Source organism: Salmo salar, chromosome 18 (genome assembly GCF_965601325.2).
Source record: "Salmo salar chromosome 18, fSalSal1, whole genome shotgun sequence".
NCBI classification, from domain to species: Eukaryota; Metazoa; Chordata; class Actinopteri; order Salmoniformes; family Salmonidae; genus Salmo; species Salmo salar.
In genome coordinates, this window is record NC_138308.1 from 32,558,278 (window position 1) to 32,583,204 (window position 24,927).

General features: G+C 42.2%; 1 protein-coding gene across 4 annotated transcripts; it reads left to right on the forward strand.

Annotated features, from left to right (window-relative positions):
- The first annotated feature begins 11,021 nt into the window (after window positions 1–11,021).
- On the forward strand, window positions 11,022–19,666 carry clm7 (CMRF35-like molecule 7). 4 transcript variants are annotated; one of them, XM_014155151.3, is made up of 9 exons: window positions 11,022–11,202; window positions 11,398–11,703; window positions 11,990–12,325; window positions 12,495–12,606; window positions 14,531–14,625; window positions 14,826–14,866; window positions 14,972–15,055; window positions 17,155–17,214; window positions 19,475–19,666. In XM_014155151.3, exons 1-9 carry the CDS (start codon window positions 11,142–11,144, stop codon window positions 19,532–19,534), a joined length of 1,155 nt encoding a protein of 384 aa, XP_014010626.1. In that variant the 5' UTR covers window positions 11,022–11,141; the 3' UTR covers window positions 19,535–19,666.
- The last annotated feature ends 5,261 nt before the right edge of the window (window positions 19,667–24,927 follow it).

The window sequence follows — 24,927 nt, forward strand, 5'->3', positions numbered from 1 at the left end:
TGTCTTGAGATGTTGCTTCAATATATCCACATAATTTTCATTCCTCGTGATGCCATCTATTTTGTGAAGTGCACCAGTCCCTCCTGCAGCAAACCACCCCGACAACATGATGCAGCCATCGTGCTTCACGGTTGGGATGGTGTTCTTCGGCTTGCAAGACTCCCCCTTTTTCCTCTAAACATAACGATGGTCAATATGGCCAAACGGTTCTATATTTGTTTCATCAGACCAGAGGACATTTCTCCAAAAAGTACGATCTTTGTCCCCATGTGCAGTTGCAAACTGTAGTCTGGCTTTTTTATGGCTGTTTTGGAGCAGTGGTTTCTTCCTTGCTGAGCGGCCTTTCAGGTTATGCCGATATAGGACTGGTTTTACTATGGATATAGATACTTTTGTACCTGTTTCCTCCAGCATCTTCACAAGGTCCTTTGCTATTGTTTCGGGATTGATTTGCACTTTTCGCACCAAAGTATGTTCATCTCTAGGAGACAGAACGCGTCTCCTTCCTGAGCGGCATGACAGCTGCGTGGTTCCATGATGTTTATACTTGCGTACTATTGTTTGTACAGACGAACGTGGTGCCTTCAGGCGTTTGGAAATTGCTCCCAAGGATGAGCCACACTTGTGGAGGTGTACAATTTTTTTCTGAGGTCTTGGCTGATATCATTTGATTTTCCCGTGATGTCAAGCAAAGAGGCACTGAGTTTGAAGGTACGCCTTGAAATACATCCACAGGTACACCTCCATTTGACTCAAATTATGTCAATTAGCCCATCAGAAGCTTCTAAAGCCATTAAATTATTTTCTGGAATTTTCCAAGCTGTTTAAAGGCACAGTCAACTTAGGGTATGTAAACTTCTGACCCACTGGAATTGTGATACAGTGAATTATAAGTGAAATAATCTGTCTGTAAACAATTGTTGGAAAAATTACTTATGTCATGCACAAAGTAGATGTCCTACCGGACTTGCCAAAACTATAGTTTGTTATCAAGAAATTTGTGGAGTGGTTGAAAAACGAGTTTTAATTACTCCAACCTAAGTGTATGTAAACTTCTGACTTCAACTGTCTACACCTGTTCTGAAAGGCTCCAGAGTCTGCAACACCACTAAGCAAGCGACACAACCATACAAGTGGCACTATGAAGACCATGGAGCTCTCCAAACAGGTCAGGGACAAAGTTGTGGAGAAGTACAGATCAGGGTTGGGTTATAAAAAAAGATCAGAAACTTTGAACATCCCACGGAGCACCATTACATCCATTATTAAAAATTGGAAAGAATATGGCACCACAACAAACCTGCAGAGAGAGGGCCGCCCACCAAAACTCACGGACCAGGCAAGGAGGGAATTAATCAGAGAGGCAACAAAGAGACCAAAGATAACCCTGAAGGAGCAGCAAAGCTCCACAGTGGATACTGGAGTATCTGTCCAAAGGACCACTTTAAGCCGTACACTCCACAGATCTAGACTTTACAGAAGAGTGTCCAGAAAAAAAGCCATTGCTTGAAGAAAAAAATAAGCCCAAAAGGCATGTAGGAGACTAAAATTGAGCTTTTTGGCCATCAAGGAAAACTCTATGTCTGGCGCAAACCAATGATGTTGGTACCACCATGCTGTGGGGATGTTTTTCCATCGGCAGGGACTGAGAAACTGGTCAGAATTGAAGGAATGACGGATGGCGCTAAATACAGGAAAATTCTTGAGGGAAACCTCTTTCAGTCTTCAATAGATTTGTGACTGGGACGGAGGTTCACCTTCCAGCAGGACAATGACCATAAGCATACTGCTTAAGCAACACTCGAGTGGTTTAAGGGGAAACATTGAAGTGTCTTGGAATGGCCTAGTCAAAGCCCAGACCTCAATCCAATTGAGAATCTGTGGTATGACTTAAAGATTGCTGTACACCTGTGGAACCCATCCAATTTGGAGCAGTTTTGCCTTGAAGAATGGGCAAAAATCCCAGTGGATAGATGTATCAAGCTTATAGAGACACACCCCAAGATACATACAGCTGTAATTGATGCAAAAGGTGGCTCTACAAAGTATTGACATTGGGGGGTGAATAGTAATGCACGCTCAAGTTTTCATTTTTTCTTTTCTTATTTCTTGTTTGTTTCACAATAAAACAATTTTTGCATCTTCAAAGTTGTAGGCATGTTGGGTAAATCAAATTATACAACCCCCCCAAAAATCCATTTTAATTCCAGGAAAAATAGGAAAAATGCCAAGAGGGTGAATACTTTCGCAAGCCACTGTATTGAAATTAATATGTATTATGTTACAACTAGACCATAGAATACCATAGATGTTATCTACCACTGAGTGGGGCATGTAGATTCAAACAAAATCAGGAAGAGAGTTAATGACAGTAATGTTTATTAACGTCAGAAAGTAAGTAGAGTTATTGTTTTTAATATTTTCAAATGTTTTGTGGATTTCATGTTGAATTCACGTTAGTTGTTACTCAACCAAATGTAAATCAAAACTAGATGTTGGACTGACGTCTGTGCCCAGTAGGGAGTACCACTGTCCATTTTCACTACAATAACCTGGTAGTATGAGGTGGTACAGACTGGGTGGTAGTGGCTCATGTGTGAGGAGCAATTCTGGGACTTTAGATGGAAGATCAGTGACTTTAAGAAGACCACTGATGCTGCCAAAAGACAAGTCCTTATGCAATCTTTTTAATAAAAATGTTAAATCATGACTATATTAACAATAAATTACTGTTTATTTCATGAAAATAACTTCTAATATTTTTTTTCCCCTGAGCCTCCTTTTGCTATTGAACTCATCGGTCTGATCAAGTGTGTGTGTTGATAGAAATTGTAATCTATTTACATACACAGCCCTGATTGGTACAAGGGATCGATTAGACTCCCCACTTACCCATTCAAAGTAGGAGGATACATCTGGTCATTGGTCAGAATAATCAGTTCAGAGTTCAGGCTTTGGGCCAAAAAACCCATCCCACCTGAACAGGCTGAAATTCCAGATTTTATCATAATTTTCACAATTTCAGATTGTTATTCCAACTTTATAGCGTGCAACTATCATAAAAAACCTGGTTTATCACGTTTTTGACTGCACTGCCCCTTTAACAGTGACTATGAGTGGACTGAAGATGGAGAACACTGACTGGTATTGGTGTAGAGTGGGAGAACTAGAGATGCCTGTTCACATTACTGTCAGTCAACAAACTGCAACACAGAGAACCCCTTTATCAGTAAGTTAAGTTTGGTTGGGTCCCGATAAACTATTTAATATGCATAGTTACTGCACATATAAATTCAGTAATTGTGTTACATTAGTATCAGCCTCATAATATGTATTTATTCCATGCTTTACTTCCTCACAAAGATGCTAGTATGTGAAAAACATAATCTGCTATTGTTTTCATAATAGCAACGACCATGCCAACCATCCAAGACAGCTCTGCTGTTAGGATGGGAGATCCTGCTGTCTCCTCTTCCACCTCTCAGGCCCCAGTCAACAACACATCATGGAGCCCAGGGGTAAGTGTACACAATGATGATTAGCACTTAATAAGCAATGCAATTCATTTTGTATCTCAACTGATTATTTGTACTGTCCACAATCACTTGCTATTTCTGTATCACCCTTCATACATGTCTATCTGATTGCAGTTTGCAGAGTCTCAAAACAATGTTGTTCTTATGTAGTTTACAAAAGTTTAATCAGGAGGTCCCGAGTCTTGGTTTCTACTAAGCTACTAAGCTAACATATGGAATTGTTACATCATCATAGGATAATACCAAGGATAATTTAGCTATTTGATTTAGAATTTGTAAGCATAAATAAGTGTATAACTAAATTATTTGATGAAACATTGAATTTGGCCTTACTGCTATTATCTAATAGAAACACATTGAATAACATATTCATAAATGACAAATCAGATAGTCAAAAAATAGGTATGTTGTCACACTTTTCACGCTGTCTAACATTTACTGGGCACAACACATCACAATGGTATAAATGTCATACCAAATGAAAGGAAGAAGTCTTGGGCACATATTTTGTATTCATTACATCTTCATATCTTATTTCAGTACGGAGTTGTAGACCGTTAAATAGAGAGTGTGCACTTGTGACAATTTGACACATTAGCTGGTAAATTGTCACACTACGTCCAGTAAGTTATCACATTGGATTATCAACAAATAAGAACACAACTAATTAATTGTGAATATTGATTTTAATTTCAAATTCAAAACCAAATTCAACTTCATCAAAGAACTCAAAATAAAAACAATCATGCCTAGAGAATCTGTCAAATCATGCCTTTCAATCAAAACAATGATGCTGGCAGAGCACACATTAATTAAGTGGCACGACCACTTTACTTAAATCGAACGTTCTCTGGCGTGCACATAGATCCACGGTAATTGTTGGATTCGGAATGGAATGTAATACTGCAGGAAACTTGCTTAAATGTTTAAAGTCTTAACAAAAGAGACATGGTGTTTAAACACACTAATGCACAGTTTTGTAGCTGCCTATACGACGTACATCCATATCTGACTAATCAGACTCATCTTCAGAGTCACAGTTCTGGCACACATTAATTGCCTGGCCTGAGGTGCAAGCATCATGGGCCCATTTTTTTGCATCTCACACACTTCACCCAAGTCTTCTTTGGAAGGCTGTTTGAAACTAGCTCCACACAGACGAGGCAGAAGCAGTCCTCTTCATCTGATGATGACTCTTCTACGATTTTTCTTTTTTTAGCTGCTTTCTTGTTCTTTGCAGATCCAGATGTTGACTCCCCCCTGCTTCCCTTTCTTCAGAAACAGCCTTTTGCTAGATTGTGCCTTATTCTTTTCCATTTCTAATGCCTTCTTCACTGGTGTGTTAGTTAGAATTGCTGTTTTTCGCCGTTTTCTTCCTTTGCAAGCTGTTTTTTTGGGGGCCAGCTTTTGGATATGGCCGGATGTCCTCTGGAGTTGGTAGTCCACTGTCAGCAATGGCATTGTTGGGCAAGGGTGAGCTGATGCTAGCATAAGAACTGGGCAGTGTCTGAGCTCGTGCTAGGCATGGCTGGAATGGTGCTAGGAACTGGCAGGGCTGAATTGGTGCTGGGGCCTGGCAAGTTGGTGCTGGAACCTGGCAGAGCTGGAATAGTGCTGGGGCCCGGCAGATTGGTGCTGGGGACCTGGCAGGGCTGGAATAGTGCTGGGCACAGGCAGGTTGGTGCTGGGGCCTGGCAAGTTGGTACTGGAGCCTGGCAGGGCTGGAATAGTGCTGGGGCCTGGCAGGGCTGGAATAGTGATGGGTCCTGGCACGGCTGGAATAGTGCTAGGGCCTGGCAGGGCTGGAATAGTGCTGGGGCCTGGCAGGTTGGTGCTGGGGCCTGGCAGGGCTGGAATAGTGCTGGGCACAGGCAGGTTGGTGCTGGGGCCTGGCAAGTTGGTGCTGGAGCCTGGCAGGGCTGGAATAGTGCTGGGGCCTGGCAGATTGGTGCTGGGGCCTGGCAGGGCTGGAATGTTGCTGGGGCCTGGCAGGGCAATGTTGGTGCTGGGGCCTGGCAGGGCTGGGTTCTGAATGGGGCGATCTGAAACATAGGATGGCGCAAACTCGGTTTCCAGCAATTCATACCCATTGTAAGGTTGTACCCCAGCCACCTTAAAGCCAGCCTGAATGTTCAAGGGAGTTGCAGCCAGAGGATAGGCGATTGCCACAATCCCAGGAATGTCATAAATTGACATTGTCCTCCTGGAATTGTTCCTCATCCTGGCATCACACGCTGTGTTGATGTGCCTCTTTAGCGGCCTGTAGACAGACCTGTCTAAGGGTTGAAGCCGATGAGAGCAATGGGGTGGGAATGACAGCATAATTATGCAATTTTCTTTGGCATAATTGAGTCCATCAATGGACAGATGAGACTCGTTGTTTTGTCCAAAAGGAGTAAACAGGGATTCTCCTTTGAGCACTTTGTATGCTCAACAAAATGTTTCAGGAAGTCAACAAAGTGCACATCTTTCATCCACCCAGAGGGATTTGCCTCTCCTTTTCTGCCAGGTGGCCCGTTGATCAGGAAATGGTTGCGGAAGTATACCCCATTTAAAATATGGAGGTATACTATTCCCTGTGGCTGAGACAGCACAGGCCAAATCTTAGGTACCCTAATACGTAAATAAACGATAAAATTTAAGACGGGGAATTATTAAGTCTTTAAAGGAGAAAATACCAAAGAACACGCTCTCTTCCGCACGATTGGAAACACTACAGCCAAAATGGGAGCCACCTATAAAAACTACAATTTTGTGCTCATTTTTCCAAAAACCAGCATGAAACTCTTTCTAAAGACTGTTGACATCTAGTGGAAGCCCTAGGAACTCCAATCTGGGAGGATTTCGCCTTATAATAAAAGTGACAGCCATTGAAAACAGTGGTTTGTCCTCGGGGTTTTGCCTGCCATATCAGTTCTGTTATACTCACAGGCATGATTTTAACAGTTTTAGAAACTGTAGAGTGTTTTCTATCCAAATCTACCAATTATATGCATATCCTAGCTTCTGGGCCTGAGAAACAGGCAGTTTACTTTGGGCATGCTTTTCATCCAGACGTGAAAATACTGCCCCCTACCCAAGAGAGGTTAACATTTTCTCTTTTGAAGCTACTTGCCCTGGCAAGGCTAGTTGCCTCTGGCTTTCTCAGCGACAGCGTTGGGTGCCGCTTTAAGAAGTGTCATGACGTTGGACTGATGGGGGGAGGTTTATGACCCCCATAAACACCTTTCCCCTTTTCTCTCTCCCTACTCTACAGAGTGACTCTTGGAAAGTCCTTTGTTAACATAGAGAGAGTCTTATAACATCAAAAGGGTGGGGAAAGGAACCACATTTCGGTAATTCATCCAGCTGAAAATATGCGTTAGTACTTAAAGAATATGATGACAGATCAGTTGTCATCTGAGACATTATTACTAATGATAGGATGACATAAACTGTATCTTGGAAAGTCTACACATTCTAGTTATCAGATTCACATGGATTTGTTGTGCAATTTAAATGTTTAAATATGAAACTATTTTTGAAAAGATTAAATGTAATTTTAGCTTCCAAATGAGAGAATTGGGTTTTCATGCGTGAACTATGCTCAACTCAGTGGCCCTGCCCATGTGAACAGACATTGGTTATAAACTATGAAACATGCCCTTCTCTCCCCTCCTATATAAAGCCCTTGATGAAAATGTAACTTTGTGTTCCGAGGACGAGAGGACGACATTCCCCACGTTGAAAGGGCTCAGATAATAACCTTTCGAAATCTACCACACAATGACGATACTACAACATATCCAGTTTACCACCAGAGACACTCTTCAAAGGACAAGGAAGATCTCTGTTGGGCATCACGACCTTCCATCTACAACCAACCTATTGAAACGCAGCTCAGAGTAAATATTTATTGCATTTTCCTTTTCCAAATGGGCGGTTATTTAGAATGCATAAGATTCTGTATTTACGACAGCATAGCTTCTCCCTTTGTTGTTCAGTCCTCCCGCGCTTTCATTCAAGCCCAACCCCCTCTCTTTGTGTGACCAGCCGTCATACAGGTTCCGTCCCCGAGGGACGTTTTCTTGTAGGACATAATTAGTAATCGATGTATGGTCCACCCTGTGTTTATGTAATTCTGTGTGATTATTTAGGTATTTAGTAAATAAATTATTAAACCAAAGTTTGTATTGCTGATTCAACTTGTTAGCCAGGGTTCGTGAAGATAACCAAGAATTTACAACTTTCAGATGAGACTAAACAAGGTGAAGATTAAATATTGACTGCTATTGATGTAAAAGATTACTAGGTCTTTAAGAGTTTATTCGGAAGATAACAGCTCTATAAACATTATTTTGTGGTGCCCCGACTTTCTAGTTAATTATCTACCTGATTAGCTTAATCAGGTAATATTAATTACAGAGAAATGATTTTATAGAATAGCATGTCATATCACTTAATCCGGAATAGCCAAAGACACGACAGAATCCAGTAAACCACTCCGAGCTGGCCTTTTCTTTTTCTGCCCACATTGGCGCGAACTTCAGCTGGTGTGCCACAGCAAACTGGTAGGCAAGTCTTCTGACCTCACTTGGCGACTGACCAAAATAAATGTCAGCTGACCCAGTAATATACTGAACAAGCTGCATTTCCAAATCAGGTGAAAAAACCTGCCGTGGCTTTGTATAGCCATCCACTGTTGTTGGCATGGCTGACTGACTTTCAACTTCTTCTCTGGTAACCTTTTGACAATACCGAGTCAGAGCACGGAAATGTATGTCAAAATCCTTCACTGTACTCCTGATTGATTTGTTCTGCAACTTCACCTGCCTCACAGCCTTTAACATTATGCCAGGTGGTGTGCTGCCATTCTCTGTCTTTCTTTTATCATTTCTAACCATTTTTCTTTCCTTCCCCTCTTTCTTTCTTTCTTTCTTTCTTTCTTTCTTTCTTTCTTTCTTTCTTTCTTTCTTTCTTTCTTTCTTTCCTTCCTTCCTTCCTTCCTTCCTTCAAAAACACATTTCCTCATTGCAATTACATATTTTTACAGACTTATTACGCCCACCTCCCTGTCTACTATCCTTGTTGCCACAATGCAATTCATAACACCACCCTAAATTCATGACACTGTATGAAGTAGTGTGTGTGTGTGTGTGTGGATATACTGTCTCATACAGTAGGCATGTTTTGTGTGAGTAGACACACACACACACACACACACACACACACACACACACACACACACACACACACACACACACACACACACACACACACACAAAAAAAAAACAAGGTTACATTTAAATATTTTTGGTTCATTTATTAATCCTGAGTTTTTGGGTTGTTTCATAGTTGATATTTGGTTGTCTGGTTGTCTGTAACAAATCCTCTCCTTGTTGAATCAGAGCCTTGGAGTACTAGTCTGTTTTTACCTTCTCCAGCTTTAATGGAATATATAAATGCTTTGTTAAAGTTTTTGTTATTGCTTTGGAACTATTTTCGAAATTATGTGGTACATTTTCCCAACTCTTAGTACAAAACTCCAAACTGGTCACCCTTGTAATGCAGTCAGTCTTTCATTCATAACCTGTCATTGTGCGTCATTTGGATTGTGAACATCTCTCACCACAAAACCATTATTTCAAAATACAAATTTATTGTGAAATTTACTGAGAACATTGTTGAATTTTTGTGATTAAACCATAATGAATTTAGTTATTTTAACAACCAGTTAATCCGATAGCAAACAATGCAAGATACGTGTTTCAAGTCGCCCTTAGAAGTCCTGGAAGTAGTTTGCTACAGTACTGTAAATGACAGTAGATTGCACTTTTTTCACATTAGGCAATAAAATTACTTTACCCAACAAAATCTTTAACTTTCCATAATATCTATCCAATGTGTAAATAAAGGTGTGATCAATGAAGACACTGTTCTGAATTGATGTCGTAGCCTGCCTCATCCATGGCCAGAAGGAGGGCGGCACTCTCATGGGGATGGTGACCATACATCTTCCACCTCCATGCTGAAAATACATCCTCAATAGGGCTGAGGAAAGGAGAATATGGGGGCAGGTATAGGGTCCCGATATGGGAATGGGCAGAAACCATGCCTGAACCACCTCTGTATGGTGGAACCTGACATTGTCCCTCACAATGACATAGGTGACCCTTTCACCTTGACAGGCCTGCTCAATTCCATTAAGAAACACAATGACATGTGCAGCGTTGTAAGGTCCAAGTAAGCAGTTTCAGGGTCAGGGCAGGCAGAATGGTCAACACCGGGGAAACTAGGAAACACGAACAATCAAGAGACAGGAGCAGAGGGGAAACCGCTGGTAGGCTTGACGAAACAGAACGAACTGGCAACAGACAAACAGAGAACACAGGTATAAATACACAAGGGATAATGGGGAAGATGGGCAACACCTGGAGGGGGGTGGAGACAATCACAAAGATAGATGAAACAGATCAGGGTGTGACAATCACGCTCTAAAAATAAATTTGGGTTAGTTAGTTTTACAGTATAGTTCCTTCATGATATTGTGAAGTAGCATGTGCATCACATAGAAACAGTAATACAGTATATAGCGCTGTACCTGAACATACTCGGCCCGTAGTTCTTTCTCTCAAAAAGCACAAGGTAAATGTGTTTCATAGATACCTGGTGCCTCTTCATAAGGTGGCCGATTGTTGGCCGATATGTTGACCAATTGTGGTTACCACTATGTGAAATCAATGAGCAATAATGAATAGTCATTATGTATGGCTATGATGTATTATTCTTATCATTTAGATGTTTATATTATACAAACACGCATTTATTTATGTAATTCTCAAAATCCATACATAGTAGACCAACCAGATTAAAATCTATATGTTTACCAAACAGTTAAGTGATTAACCATTAAGCACCGTTGGATTATGTGATGGTCAAATGTATTTAAACAAGCGAGAAGAGAATCATATGAAAAGTATTGAAAGAATTGCATTGTGAAGGGCAATTACTTTATTTGAAAGGTATTTCTAGACGAAACACTGATTAGGTTTGGTGAAAAAGTTACTGTGTGATTTTGTGTTGTACTCAATTGAAAAAGTGCTTAAAGTTTTGAAACAACAGCCTTCTTGATGATCTGTTTTGAGTTGTGAAGTAGAGTTGTGAAATATTACCACATATGTGTGAAAATAGTATGAAAGCATAAATAATTAAAAGTAATGAATGTTTTGAAAGACATTTTATTGTTCTCAAGATCATTTGTCACAACATGATGTGAGCTCTGTGCTCTGTGAGTTTGAGTGAGAAATTCTGATGTATCTGAAGTAGTTTGGAGTATTGGAGCCAATAATAGAATGTATAGCTCAGTATTTAACATGACGTCATGGAAAGATTGTAACTGAAACTTGCAGCATTCTGAGCTAATGTAACTTTCACACTTTTGCTGTACATTTCCTGTATAGCAGGTGGAGAGAGACAGAGAGTGTTATTGTTGAATGTACACACAAACAGAAGCAGGAAGAGAGTTCTGTGAACACTAGGAAGTAGTAGTTCTCGCTGGTACCTTGGTCCTTGACACACATTTGTGCTCAGGCCCATTTAACGTAACAGGCATTTAACGTAACTCTCATGGCTCTTCATCTCTCCCTCCTCCTCCTCCTCCTCCTCATCTTCTACAGACTCTCAGCAGGTAAGGGTAACATTTCTATGAATTAAGGGTGAAGTCCCCTCAGTCAATTCACTTTAAACACTGTATAATCAATCTCAATCATGAACAAGCTGTTTAAAAGTGTTGGAGCAATGTGATTTTTACATATTCCCTCTGTAAAGATTCTATTAAATGTTAACTCTAATTTAAATGTGTTTTGTGTTGATATGTCCACAGGGAGGCATGTGTCTGTGAAGACAGGAGGCTCCATCACCTTCCCATGTAGCTATGATCTGAATCACATCAACCATGTGAAATACTGGTGTAAAGGATTAGGTTGGGATGTATGTTCTTATGTAGTACGCACTGACTATCCTAAGAGCAGTGGTAAAAACTCAATCTCTGATGACATCAACAAGAGAATCTTCACTGTGACCATGACTGACCTGGAGCCAGAGGATTCTGAGAATTACAGGTGTGTTGTGGAGATCAATAGAGGACCAGATATCAGGATACAATGGTTCTACCTATCTGTCACTCCAGGTACGATCCCTTCACTTCTTGCATCTAGCAAAGTAGAATGAATAATTTCTAGACAAAGCATGTAGGTAAAACGAGATTATATTTTGTGTCATGATGGAGTAACAGAACTAAGCTTGTGATGCAAGTTACATTCTTCAAGAATCGATGGCTATATATAATTATTATGAATTTAAAATACCAAAAATAGATGTACCAATCACAGACTGTAGCTTTAAGGAATTTGTAAGGAGCCTGTTGTAAAAGCACTTTTTTCTTCTCTGAATTCTTGTTTTTTACCTGGGTTCAGGTACTCCAGAACTCTATGTGGACCAACAGGAAGTGACTGGAGTAGAAGGAGGGAGTGTCACTGTCCGTTGTTACTATAGTACCTCTGGAGATATGAAGTGGTGCAGGATGGGTGGTGATTGTGTGAGGGGGTATTCTGGGACTTTTCATGGAACATCAGTGAGATTAATGCGGACTAGTGATGCCAACAACAGAAAAGTCTTAACAGTGACTATGAGTGGACTGAAGATGGAGAACACTGACTGGTATTGGTGTAGAGTGGGAGAACTAGAGATGCCTGTTCACATCACTGTCAGTCAACAAACTGCAACACAGAGAAGCTCTAAGATGACCTCAAGTTAGTAGATCAATCACATACTTTATGATCAATATGATTCACTTTGTTTTATCCACTGGTATCATCTGGAACTAATTGTAATATTAACTATGAATGTGATGTTGCTATACAACCTGACTACGTGGTATACCATTAACTTCATTGATGATATTGTTGTTTTACCTCACAGCAACCCAAGATCCAACCACTCAACAACCCTCTGCCTCTCCAACTGCTGAGCCTGTTCAGAATGACAACACAAGTCAAGGAGCTGAGGGGAACATGGAGGAAGTCCACCAGAGGTTATTATCACTCATTCAGCTGTATTATCCCACATATTGTTAGATACTATGAACACAGAGAAACATTACAATTCCATCATACACTACAACAGTTAACGCTAACCAAACACCCTCCCTAAATGCATATAGAGACTGTTATCACGTCCTCTTGGTTAGAACATCTCTGTGGTTGCCTTGTGAGAAGTAGCAGCAATGTTGGTGTTATTTTCACTCTCTCATTTGCAAGGTCATGTTCCACTCATAAAATGAACGTCATTTCAACAGTAATCATATTATCTCTTCAAGTTTCTAAACTTCCAAAGATACAATCAACCATGGACGAAGGATAGCATACCTAGCTTCACATTGAAATTATGGTGTTTGTTGTTGGGCTAATCAGATGTCAATGTAGCCTACATAAACCCAACCTCACTCTGAATTTACCTTCACATACAGCTTGTGTAAGAAAAGTTAGAGGAGTTACTTTCAACTATTTCATGTTACCTGGGGCGGCAGGGTAGCTTAGTGGTTAGAGTGTTGGGGTAGTAACTGAAACGTTGCAAGTTCAAATCCCCAAGCTGACAAGGTACATATCTGTCGTTCTGCCCCTGAACAAGGCAGGCTCATTGAAAATAAGAATTTGTTCTTAATAACTGACTTGCATAGTTAAATAAAATGTTGGTAGTCTATGCAAATGAGTGTGGAAACTGATCAATGTGTTGACGTGACAGTTTAGCTGAGTTGAACACAGCTTGTTTCCAAAGCTAAGCAGGGTACAAAGAGAAAAGCATCTGGAAGGTAGGCTAGTTGGAGTAGGAGTCACTGTTTAGGCAGGAATTGTTTGACTGTGGCTTCACATTGTAATTTAATTAACTAGGCAAGTCAGTTAAGAACAAATTCTTATTTTATAATGACGGCCTACCCCAGTCAAACCCTCCCCTAACCCGGACGACGCTGGGCCAATTGTGCGCAGCCCTATGGGACTCCCAAGCACGGCCGTTTGTGATACAGCCCGGGATCAAACCAGGGTCTGTAGTGATGTCTCTAGCACTGAGATGCAGTGCCTTAGACCGCTGCGCCACCTCTTTATTTAGGTTAATAGCATAAATAAAAAGTTTAACAATTTGTTTAGACCAAGAACTCTACTCCAAATTTGTTTAGACCAAGAACTCTACTCCATGATAATTGAACATACCATTTTACTATCAACATTGAAACAAGGTTAAATAAAATATGTCTTATCAAATCTACAATTCAACATAATTTCAACCCCCCAGTCGAATATTTTCTACGCAATTCCAACAAACATAGTTCTGATGATTATGTTGAAAATAGATTGATGTAACAACCTGCTAGTCAAGTTAAGTCAATGTATTTAAATTCACGTTTGACCCTAATTTCAATGTTTTTAACGTTTGTTGAAATGAGCTGAAAACAGTACTGGTTGATGACTTTTTTCAAACCCAATGTATTTTCTACATAGATTCCACTCCACAATACGTTGAGAAATTACGTTGAAACAACATTGATTTAACCAACATTGCTTACCATTTCCTCTTGGGTAGAAGAGCATCTCTGTGGTTTCCTTGTGAGAAGTAGCAGCAATGTTGGTGTTATTCTCAGTCTCTAATTTGCATTATTAAGTTGTACTTTTATATGATCAGAGGCAGTCTGCACTCTAAGGTCCTTACTACTGAAAAGTGTCTGTTCCAGGTGCGTAGGAATCAGAATAAGAATACTGGAAGAGATAGAGACCCACACACTGTCGAAACCTTATAAACCTTATTTGTATAGTAATAATCTCAATAGTAATAATATCATATCTTTAATTGCATGGTGAAGATCCACACGTGAATAGCTGCAAACAACTAATTATTACTTTTTCACAAATTATAAATTCATAATGATCTATTTTAAAGTTCTTATACAGTATGCCATCCATCAGGCCCATAGATGTGAAAGTCCTACTCATCTCTCTGGGCATGTTGGTGGTGGTGACAGCTGGTATCCTAGTGGCATGGAAGATGTGGAGAAAGCACAGTACGTTAATTTTTTATTTTTATATATGACAATATATTCATGTTGGAATATACAATAGAATGAATTGTGCACACATTATGGCATGTACGTACAGTACACTTTCATTTAGCTCTGAGGAGACAGGTGGTGTTGATGTGACATGAAATGTAACTGTGTCCATTGTAACTCAGGGGACATTAATATCTCCCTCTCTATTTCAGAAGACAATAAAGCCGAGAACCAGCCAATAATCACCTCAGCGGTAGACTACGCTCATCTTGTCTTTTCAATCATACATGTATGTGCCTTTCTATTCTTGATATAGTCATTTCCATACAGTATGAGTCGGTGTGTGTCTCTGTACCAGCAGGACCGATTTCCTGACAACGATGATGTAACGTACAGTACTGTCGTTCTAAAGAGGAAGACCCAGCAAAAGTTACAGACCAAGGTAAGAATGATCTAATAGAATTTATTTTACTTTTTTTTATACATTTTTTTTTATTGTTTCATCGATGAGAAAAGGACAAAACACATCTGACACATAATAGTCTACAGATTTATTCCCACTGTGGTTATTATTATTATTATTATTATTATTACTATTACTTTAATACTATTACTATTATTATTATTATTATTACTACTAGTATTATTACTACTATTGTTATTAGTGGTAGTAGTAGTAGTAGTATTACTAATATTACTAGTAGTATTATTACTATTATAATTATTACTAGTATTACTTATTATTATTACTAATATTACTATTATTATTATTGCTATTATTATTAGTACTGTTATTACTGGTGGTATTATTACTGGTATTACTAGTATTATTATTACTAATATTATTATTACTACTGTTATTAGTATTACTATTATTACTAGTATTATTACTATTGTTACTATTACTGTTATTACTAGTAACAATTTTACTATTATTACTGTTAATTATTATTCTTGTTATTATTACTGATATACTAGTATTATTACTACTATTATTATTATTATAATTATTATAATTATTACTAGTATTATTATTACTGCTGCTATAAGTATTATCAATACTAATATTACTAGTATTATTATTACTATTATTACTATCACTATTATTGTTATTGCTATTATTACTAGTATTATTATCACTGTTATTTCTAGCACTATTCATACTGTTATTATTATTAATACTAATATTACTAGTATTATTATTGCTATTATTACTTGTATTATTATTACTAAATCAAATCAAATGTATTTATATAGCCCTTCTTACATCAGCTGATATCTCAAAGTGCTGTACAGAAACCCAGCCTAAAACCCCAAATAGCAAGCAATGCAGGTGTAGAAGCACGGTGGCTAGGAAAAACTCCCTAGAAAGGCCAAAACCTAGGAAGAAACCTAGAGAGGAACCAGGCTATGAGGGGTGGCCAGTCCTCTTCTGGCTGTGCCAGGGGGAGATTATAACAGCACATGGCCAAGATGTTCAAATGTTTATAAATGACCAGCATGGTCAAATAATAATAATCATAGTAGTTGTCGAGGGTGCAACAAGTCAGCAACTCAAGAGTAAGTGTCAGTTGGCTTTTTCATAGCCGATCTTTGAGAGTATCTCTACTGCTCCTGCTGTCTCAAGAGAGTTGAAAACAGCAGGTCTGGGACAGGTAGCACGTCCGGTGAACAGGTCAGTGTTCCAGCAGGTCTGGGACAGCAGGTCTGGGACAGGTAGCACGTCCGGTGAACAGGTCAGGGTTCCAACAGGTCTGGGACAGCAGATCTGGGACAGGTAGCACATCCGGAGAACAGGTCAGGGTTCCATAGCCGCAGGCAGAACAGTTGAAACTGGAGCAGCAGCACGGCCAGGTGGACTGGGGACAGCAAGGAGTCATCTTGCCAGGTAGTCCTGAGGCATGGTCCTAGGGCTCAGGTCCTCCGAGAGAGAGAAAGAAAGAAAGGAAGAGAGAATTAGAGAGAGCATATTTAAATTCACACAGGACACCGGATAAGACAAGAGAAATACTCCAGATGTAACAGACTGACCCTAGCCCCCCGACACATAAACTACTGCAGCATAAATACTGGAGGCTGAGACAGGAGGGGTCAGGAGACACTGTGGCCCCATCCGATGAAACCCCCGGACAGGGCCAAACAGGCAGGATATAACCCCACCCACCTTGCCAAAGCACAGCTATTATTATTCCCATTGTGGTTATTATTGTTATCATTATTATTATTATTCCCACTGTGGTTATTATTATTATTATTGTTATCATTCGATATTATTATTCCCACTGTGGTTATTCCTATTATTATTATTATTCCCATCGTGGTTGTCTTATTCAGACAGCTCACACACAGGAAGGCTGCTGTTGTTCATCTCAATGTATTCTAGCCACAGCTTCATATTGAGGTACTTTAATAAAAGTATGGATTGGTTGATTGTTTAGTAAACATGTTCTCAGTATCACCATTATAAATGTCAATGTCCTGGTACATTATATCACGACAGAACTGTCCCTGTTCACCTCTCTCCCTGTTCCTCCTCTGTAGTCAGCAGAACCAGATGATAATGTGTTCTACAGCTCACTAGCTCTACAGGTGACCACACAGGTCAGTGTTGGTGTCTCGTCTGTCTGTTGTACCAGATGATGCTGATCTCTCAACAAAGATACAGACAACACCACATTACTATGTGGACAAAACATCACTCTTTAAAGGTCGACTTTGGGCAAAAAACGCACAAATACCGGATTTCAACTGTATAACTGATCAATGCACCATCATACCAGGTCATTTAATGCTTAAAAACAAAACATAATTGTTGAATTTGGCTACAGAAGTGCAATTTCTCACCGATCTCTACAGCATCCGTCCAAAAACAAATCCTGTGAAATGACGTCAACACATACTGGAAGATTTATTTTATTTTATTTTTTACATACTGTTAGAGTTACTGGGTAGCTAAATTGCCTAGCTTAGCTAATGAACTAGCTATGTCGGTCGAGGCGCGCATTGACACATACATGAACCACCAAAGGCACAGCCCATTTCTGTTTGAAAATGTAGAACGAATCAAATCAAAAAGAGGTGGAGATGGACAGTTTTTCGTGCCCAAAGTCGCCCTTTAACCACACAAATACTTTTTAGTCTTTTTACTTTGCTGCATGTAAAACTTTATCATCACATTGTGACCAGCTAACCTCATTGTTATCAGTGTATCGATAACATTACAGTATTGAGTGTGACTGGGTTTAGGATGAAGTTGCCCCTAGCCTCTCTAGGGTATGTGGGACGAAATCGTCCCACCTACTCAACAGCCAGTGGAATCCCGTGGCGCGTTATTCAAATACCTTAGAAATGCTATTACTTCAATTTCTCAAACATATGACTATTTTACACAATTTTAAAGACAAGACTCTCGTTAATCTAACCACACTGTCCGATTTCAAAAAGGCTTTACAACGAAAGCAAAACATTAGATTATGTCAGCAGAGTACCCAGCCAGAAATAATCAGACACCCATTTTTCAAGCTAGCATATAATGTCACATAAACCCAAACCACAGCTAAATGCAGCACTAACCTTTGATGATCTTCATCAGATGACAATCCTAGGACATTATGTTATACAATACATGCATGTTTTGTTCAATCAAGTTCATATTTATATCAAAAACCAGCTTTTTACATTAGCATGTGACGTTCAGAACTAGCATACCCACCGCAAACATCCGGTGAATTTACAAAATTACTCACGATAAACGTTCACAAAAAACATAACAATTATTTTAAGAATTATAGATACAGAACTCCTTTATGCAATCGCTATGTCCGATTTTAAAATAGCTTTTCGGCAAAAGCACATTTTGCAATATTCTGAGTAGATAGCCCAGCCATCACGGCTAGCTAATTTGACACCCACCAAGTTTGGCCCTCACCAAACTCCGATTTACTATTAGAAAAATGTGATTACCTTTGCTGTTCTTCGTTAGAATGCACTCCCAGGACTTCTACTTCAATAACAAATGTTGGTTTGGTTCAAAATAATCCATAGTTATGTTCAAATATCCTCTGTTTTGTTCGTGCGTTCAAGACACTATCCGAAGGGTGACGAAGGGTGACGCGCCCGACGCGTTTCGTGACAAAAAAAAAATCGAAATATCCCATTAACGTACTTTGAAGCATGTTAACCGCTGTTTAAAATACATTTTTATGCGATTTTTCTCGTAAAAAAAGCGATAATATTCCGACCGGGAAACCCTGTTTTAGTTCAAAGACGAAAAAATAAAAACATGGTGTTGCCTCGTGCACGCGCCTCAGTCTCATGGTTCTCTGATCGACCACTATCCAAATGCGCTACTGTTTTCAGCCAGGGCCTGCAAAGACATCATTCAGCGTTTTGCCGCCTTCTGAGAGCCTATGGGAGCCATAAGAAGTGTCATGTTACAGCAGAGATCCTCAGTTTTCAATAAAGAGAGTGTAGAAGCCCAAGAAATGGTCAGAGAGGCCACTTCCTGTAAGGAATCTTCTCAGGTTTTTGCCTGCCATATGAGTTCTGTTATACTCACAGACACCATTCAAACAGTTTTAGAAACTTTAGGGTGTTTTCTATCCAAAGCCAATAATTATATGCATATTCTCATTTCTGGGCAGTAATAATAACCAGATTAAATCGGGTACGTTTTTTATCCGGCCGTGCAAATACTGCCCCCTACCCTAGAGAGGCTAGACGCTGATCTCGGGTCAGTTTCATAATGTTTCCTACTATTGGTTAAGGTTATGCGTTGGGGGAGGGGAAGCGGATCCTAGATCTGTACATAGGGGAAACGTCACCACGGAACTTATGACTGAATGTTTCTCTTCCTCTCCAGCATAGGGCAGCAGCAGCACAGCAGTTACTGACTGAGAGAAGACCTTGGTCGAGTCCTTAACCTGGAAGGACAGAACAATTCCTCTCCTGTGTCACAACATCTATCTGCCTCCAATATGCTTCTGTCATACCTCTTAACCCACCCCAGAAAGACCCCTCTATCCTGTTGTGTAATAAACCACTGAAGACCGTATGCTGTGTTTGTTTTCATTATCACCACATACACTATCTGTTATATTAGATATGTTCCATCCACCTTTTCACCTTGTCTCTTGTTTTTTACATGTTCATCTTATATCTCTCATGTATATTGTCAAATGTCCAATGCCAGTAACTAATCATGATCAAGTGTGTAAATTAAATGTACAAGCTGTGTAACAAAATAATGCGATGCTTCATCACTCTGTTTTCACAGGGCAGTGATCATTAACTTGATTCAGCACGGGACAATTTTTTCTTGTGCGGCTGGTCAGGGGGTCGGAACATATTAACAAATAATTTGTAGACTGCAAATTGACCATAAGAAGCCCAAACTGATTGTAACGACTGTCGTAGAGAGGGGACCAAGATGTAGCGTGGCAGGTGTTCATGATCTTTTATTAGAATCAAACAAACACTCGAACAAAAATAACAAAGGGAAAACGAAAGCGCACACTTCTGTCAGGTACAGAAAACTAAACAGAAAACAACTACCCACAAACACAGGTGGGAAAAGGCTGCCTAAGTATGATTCCTAATCAGAGACAACGATAGACATTTGCCTCTGATTAGGAACCATACTCGGCCCAAAACAAAGAAATACAAAACATAGAATGCCCACCCCACAACCTGACCTAACAAAATAAAGAAATAAACCGTCTCTCTCAGGTCAGGGCGTGACAGTACCCCCCCTCAAAGGTGCGGACTCCCGGCAGCAAACCTGAACCTATAGGGGAGGGTCTGGGTGGGCATCTATTCTTGGCGGCGGCTCTGGTTCGGGGCGTAGCCCCCACTCCGCCTGCTGATCCCCCCGCTTCTGTGTCGCCGGAGGAACAGACCGTGGATCATCGCCGGAGGCTCTGAACTGCCTGTAGTGAAAGGCGATATGTTAGTGGATGAGTGGCGGAGTGAGTTTTGCGCCAACTCAGCCCATGGTAAGTACCTCGACTACTCACCTGGCCGGTCCTGGCAGTACGACCGCAGAAACCTACCCACCTTCTGGTTCACTCTCCACCTGCCCATTGCTCTCGGGGTGATAACCGGAGGTCAAGCTGACCGAGACCCCCTGACGCTCCATAAACGCCCTCCATACACGGGATGTGAACTGGGGACCCCGATCAGAGACGATGTCCTCCGGCACACTGTAATGCCGGAAGACATGGGTGAATAGAGCCTCCGCAGTCTGTAGGGCCGTAGGGACACCGGGCAACGGGAGGAGACGGCAGGATTTAGAAAACCGATCCACAACTACCAGAACTGTGGTATTCCCCTGAGACGGAGGAAGATCGGTAAGAAAGTCCACCGACAGGTGAGACCACGGCCTTTGTGGAACGGGGAGGGGTTGTAACTTCCCTCTAGGAAGGTGCCTAGGAGCCTTGCTCTGGGCGCATACCGAACAGGAAGAGACATAAAACCTCACTTCCTTAGCCAAGGTGGCCCACCAGTACCTCCCCCTAAGGCCTTGCACTGTCCTCGCCACCCCAGGATGACCAGACGAGGGTAGCGTATGAGCCCATCGAATCAATTGATCACGGACACCAAGCGGAACGTACTTACGACCTGTAGGAAAATTAGAAGGCGCAGGCTCCATCTGTAACGCCCGCTCAATGTCCGCGTCCACCTCCCATACCACTGGTGCTACCAGCTTAGAAGCTGGAAGGATGGGAGTAGGATCGATGGGTCTATCGTCAGTGTCATAGAGGCGGGACAGCGCGTCAGCCTGGTGTTCATGGAGCCTGGTCTATATGAAATCCTGAACTGAAATCGGGTGAAAAACATGGCCCACCGTGCCTGACGCGGATTCAGTCTCCGGGCTGCCCGGATATACTCCAGGTTCCGGTGGTCAGTCCAGATGAGAAAAGGGTGTCTAGCCCCTCAAGCCAATGTCTCCACACGGTCAGAGCCTTGACCACAGCTAACAACTCACGGTCCCCCACATCATAGTTCCGCTCCGCCGGACTGAGCTTCCTAGAGAAGAAAGCGCAGGGGCGGAGTTTCGGTGGCATACCCGAGCGCTGTGATAGAATGGCACCCACCCCAGCCTCGGATGCATCCACCTCCACTATGAACGGCAAAGAGGGGTCCGGGTGCGCCAACACGGGCGCATCAGTGAACAGCACCTTCAACTGGTTGAAGGCTCTGTCCGCCTCTGTTGACCACCGTAAATGCACCGGTCCACCCTTCAATAGTGAGGTAATGGGAGCCACCACCTGGCCAAAACCCCGGATGAACCTCCGGTAGTAATTGGCAAAACCCAAAAACCGCTGCACTTCCTTCACCGTGGTTGGAGTCGGCCAATTACGCACGGCATTAATGCGGTCACACTCCATCACCATCCCTGAGGTGGAAATGAGATAACCCAGGAAGGAGACGGCTCTTTTGAAGAACTCACACTTCTCAGCCTTGACGTATAGATCATGCTCCAGCAGTCTACCAAGCACCTTGTGCACTAGAGACATGCTCAGCGCGTGTGGAGGAGTAAATCAAGATATCGTCGATATACACAATCACTCCCTGCCTGTGCAGGTCCCTGAGAATCTCATCGACAAAAGATTGAAAGACGGCTGGAGCATTCTTCAACCCATACGGCATGACGAGGTACTCATAGTGGCCCGATGTGGTACTAAATGCGGTTTTCCACTCGTCTCCCTTCCGAATACGCACCAGATTATACGCGCTCCTGAGATCCAGTTTCGGGAAAAAACGCGCTCCGTGAAATGATTCCACCGCCGTAGCAATGAGAGGTAGCGGGTAACTGACCCCCACTGTAATGGAATTGAGACCTCTATAATCATTGCACAGATGCAAACCTCCCCCCTTTTTCTTCACGAAAAAGAAACTTGAGGAGACGGGTGAAATGGAGGGCCGAATGTACCCCTGCCCCAGAGATTCCGTGACATATGTCTCCATAGCCAACGTCTCCTCCTGGGACAATGGGTACACGTGACTCTTGGGAAGCACAGCGTTACCCTGGAGGTCTATCGCACAATCCCCCTGTCGATGAGGTGGTCATTTAGTCGCCTTCTTCTTACAGAAGGCGAGAGCCAAATCAGCATACTCAGGGGGAATGCGCACAGTGGAAACCTGGTCTGGACTCTCCACCGACGTGGCACCGATGGAAACACCCAGACACCTACCTGAACACTCCTCTGACCATCCCTGGAGAATCCCGTTTCCACAAAATCTTGGGATTGTGACTGGCTAGCCAGGGCACCCCCAGCACCACTGGAAACGCAGGTGAATCGATAAGAAAGAAACTAATTTGTTCCTTATGATTCCCCTGCGTTACCATGTCCAGTGGCACCGTGGCCTCCCTGACCAGCCCTGACCCTAATGGTCGGCTATCTAAGGAGTGCACGGAAAAAGGGGAATCTAACGGTACCAGCGGACTTCCCAACTTAAGGGCGAGTCCGCTATCCATAAAGTTCCCAGCTGCGCCTGAATCGACTAGCGCCTTATGCTGGGAAAAGGGAGCAAAAGGAAGAAAAAAAATTAAGACAAACATGTGACCAACAGAGGATTCTGGGTGAGTGTGGTGCTGACTCACCTGGGATGAACGAGGAGTGTTCTGCCTGCCTTTTCGACTCCCAGAGGGACCCTCCCAGCACCGGTCGGCCATGTGTCCTCGTCGACCACAATTGGTGCAGGAGAGGCGCCCAACCTCCAGTTCCCCTTAACGCGGTTCCCCCAAGCTCCATAGGAATGGGCGCAGGCAGGCTAGGAGATGGAACTGACAGGACCCTTTCTGAACACCCGTGGGCAGTCAGCAGATTGTCCAGTCGTATAGACATGTCGATGAGTTCATCTAGGGAGAGTGTAGTATCCCGACACGCTAGCTCCCTGCGGACGTCCTCCTGCAGGCTACACCTGTAGTGGTCCATTAGGGCCCTGTCGTTCCACCCAGCCCTAGCAGCAAAGGTCCGGAACTCTAGTGCAGTCTTGCGCGCTCCTCATCTCCTGTCTGAGGTGAAACAGTCATTCACCCGCCGCTCGTCCTTCTGGGGGGTGAACGAATACGGCCCTGAAACGGTGGGTGAACTCAGGGTAGTTATTCCTCAATGAGTCTGGTCCATTCCAAACAGCGTTGGCCCACTCCAATGCTCGACCCGTCAGGCAGGAGATGAGGAGATGAGGAGGCTCACACTCTCCTCCCTCGAGGGAGTCGGCCTCACGGTCGCCAGGTATAACTCTAGTTGTAATAGAAATCCCTGGCACCCTGCCGCTGCTCCATCGTACTCCCTCGGAGGCGTAAGACGCAGTGCCCCAGATCCAGATGAGGAAGGGAATGGAGGAGGTGGACTCGTCGGGTGAGCAGGAGGTGAAGGGAGGAGACCACTCCTCTCCCATCGATCCATCCTCTCCATCATCTGGTCCACGGCTGACCCAATCCGATGGAGGACGGTGGTGTGATGGAGGACCCGTTCTTCCATCGATGGTAGTGGAGAGGAGTAGAGGAGTGGTGGCTGCTTCTGCTGACTCCATGTCGTGGGTGCGGGCTTCTGTAACGCTTGGACGTCGTGGGTGTGGAGTCAGGCGCAGGAGGCAGAAAAATGTTTGGTACAATATATATTTAATAAGAACCACAAAAGAGAAATATGCCCAAACACAACAGGGCGTAACAAAAACCCAAAGTCCAACAACACGATACACTACACAAACACAGTGAAAACACGTAACAAGCCCGCACACAGAACAGGTGGAGAGGCGGGCTTAAATAACACCACTAATTACCTAAATGAACACAGGTGCAAGACATAACTAACAGAAAAACGAAAAGGGGATCGATGGCAGCTAGTAGGCCGGTGACGACGACCGCCGAGCGCCACCCGAACAGGAAGAGGAACCACTCTCGGCAGTAGTCGTGACACAAGGTCATTTTGTTCAATATTTGAAGGAGAGAGCAGTCACTCCCCACAGTAAAATCCATCCTAAATCAACATTCCAAGTTGTTCTATCCAGCAGATGATGTTGCAGCTAGCATCTCGTTACCATGGCAATTTTAATGCGGCACCCATTTAGTTTTAGTTTTTTTTAAGTAGAAACGTGTATATGACAAACACAAGGGTCATATATTTTGGGTTTGTATAGATTGTTTTATTTGCACTTGTAAAACGTTTCCATTCCCTTCAGGGAATATTTTCTAAAATCATTATAGCAAATTATAGAATTAAAGGGAAACCAACTTCCTCTCGCATAATGGCTGAACTATGCCACTTGTAACGTCTACAAGAGGCTAAAATGTATTGATTAAGTACT

What these genes read in the sequence shown, in the direction of transcription:
- clm7 (XM_014155151.3), top strand. Translation starts at nt 11,142, where the DNA reads ATGGCTCTTCATCTCTCCCTCCTCCTCCTCCTCCTCCTCATCTTCTAC. An exon ending in CTTCTACAGACTCTCAGCAG is followed by an intron (nt 11,203 to 11,397) that starts GTAAGGGTAACA and finishes ATATGTCCACAG; the next exon opens with GGAGGCATGTGTCTGTGAAG. An exon ending in CTACCTATCTGTCACTCCAG is followed by an intron (nt 11,704 to 11,989) that starts GTACGATCCCTT and finishes ACCTGGGTTCAG; the next exon opens with GTACTCCAGAACTCTATGTG.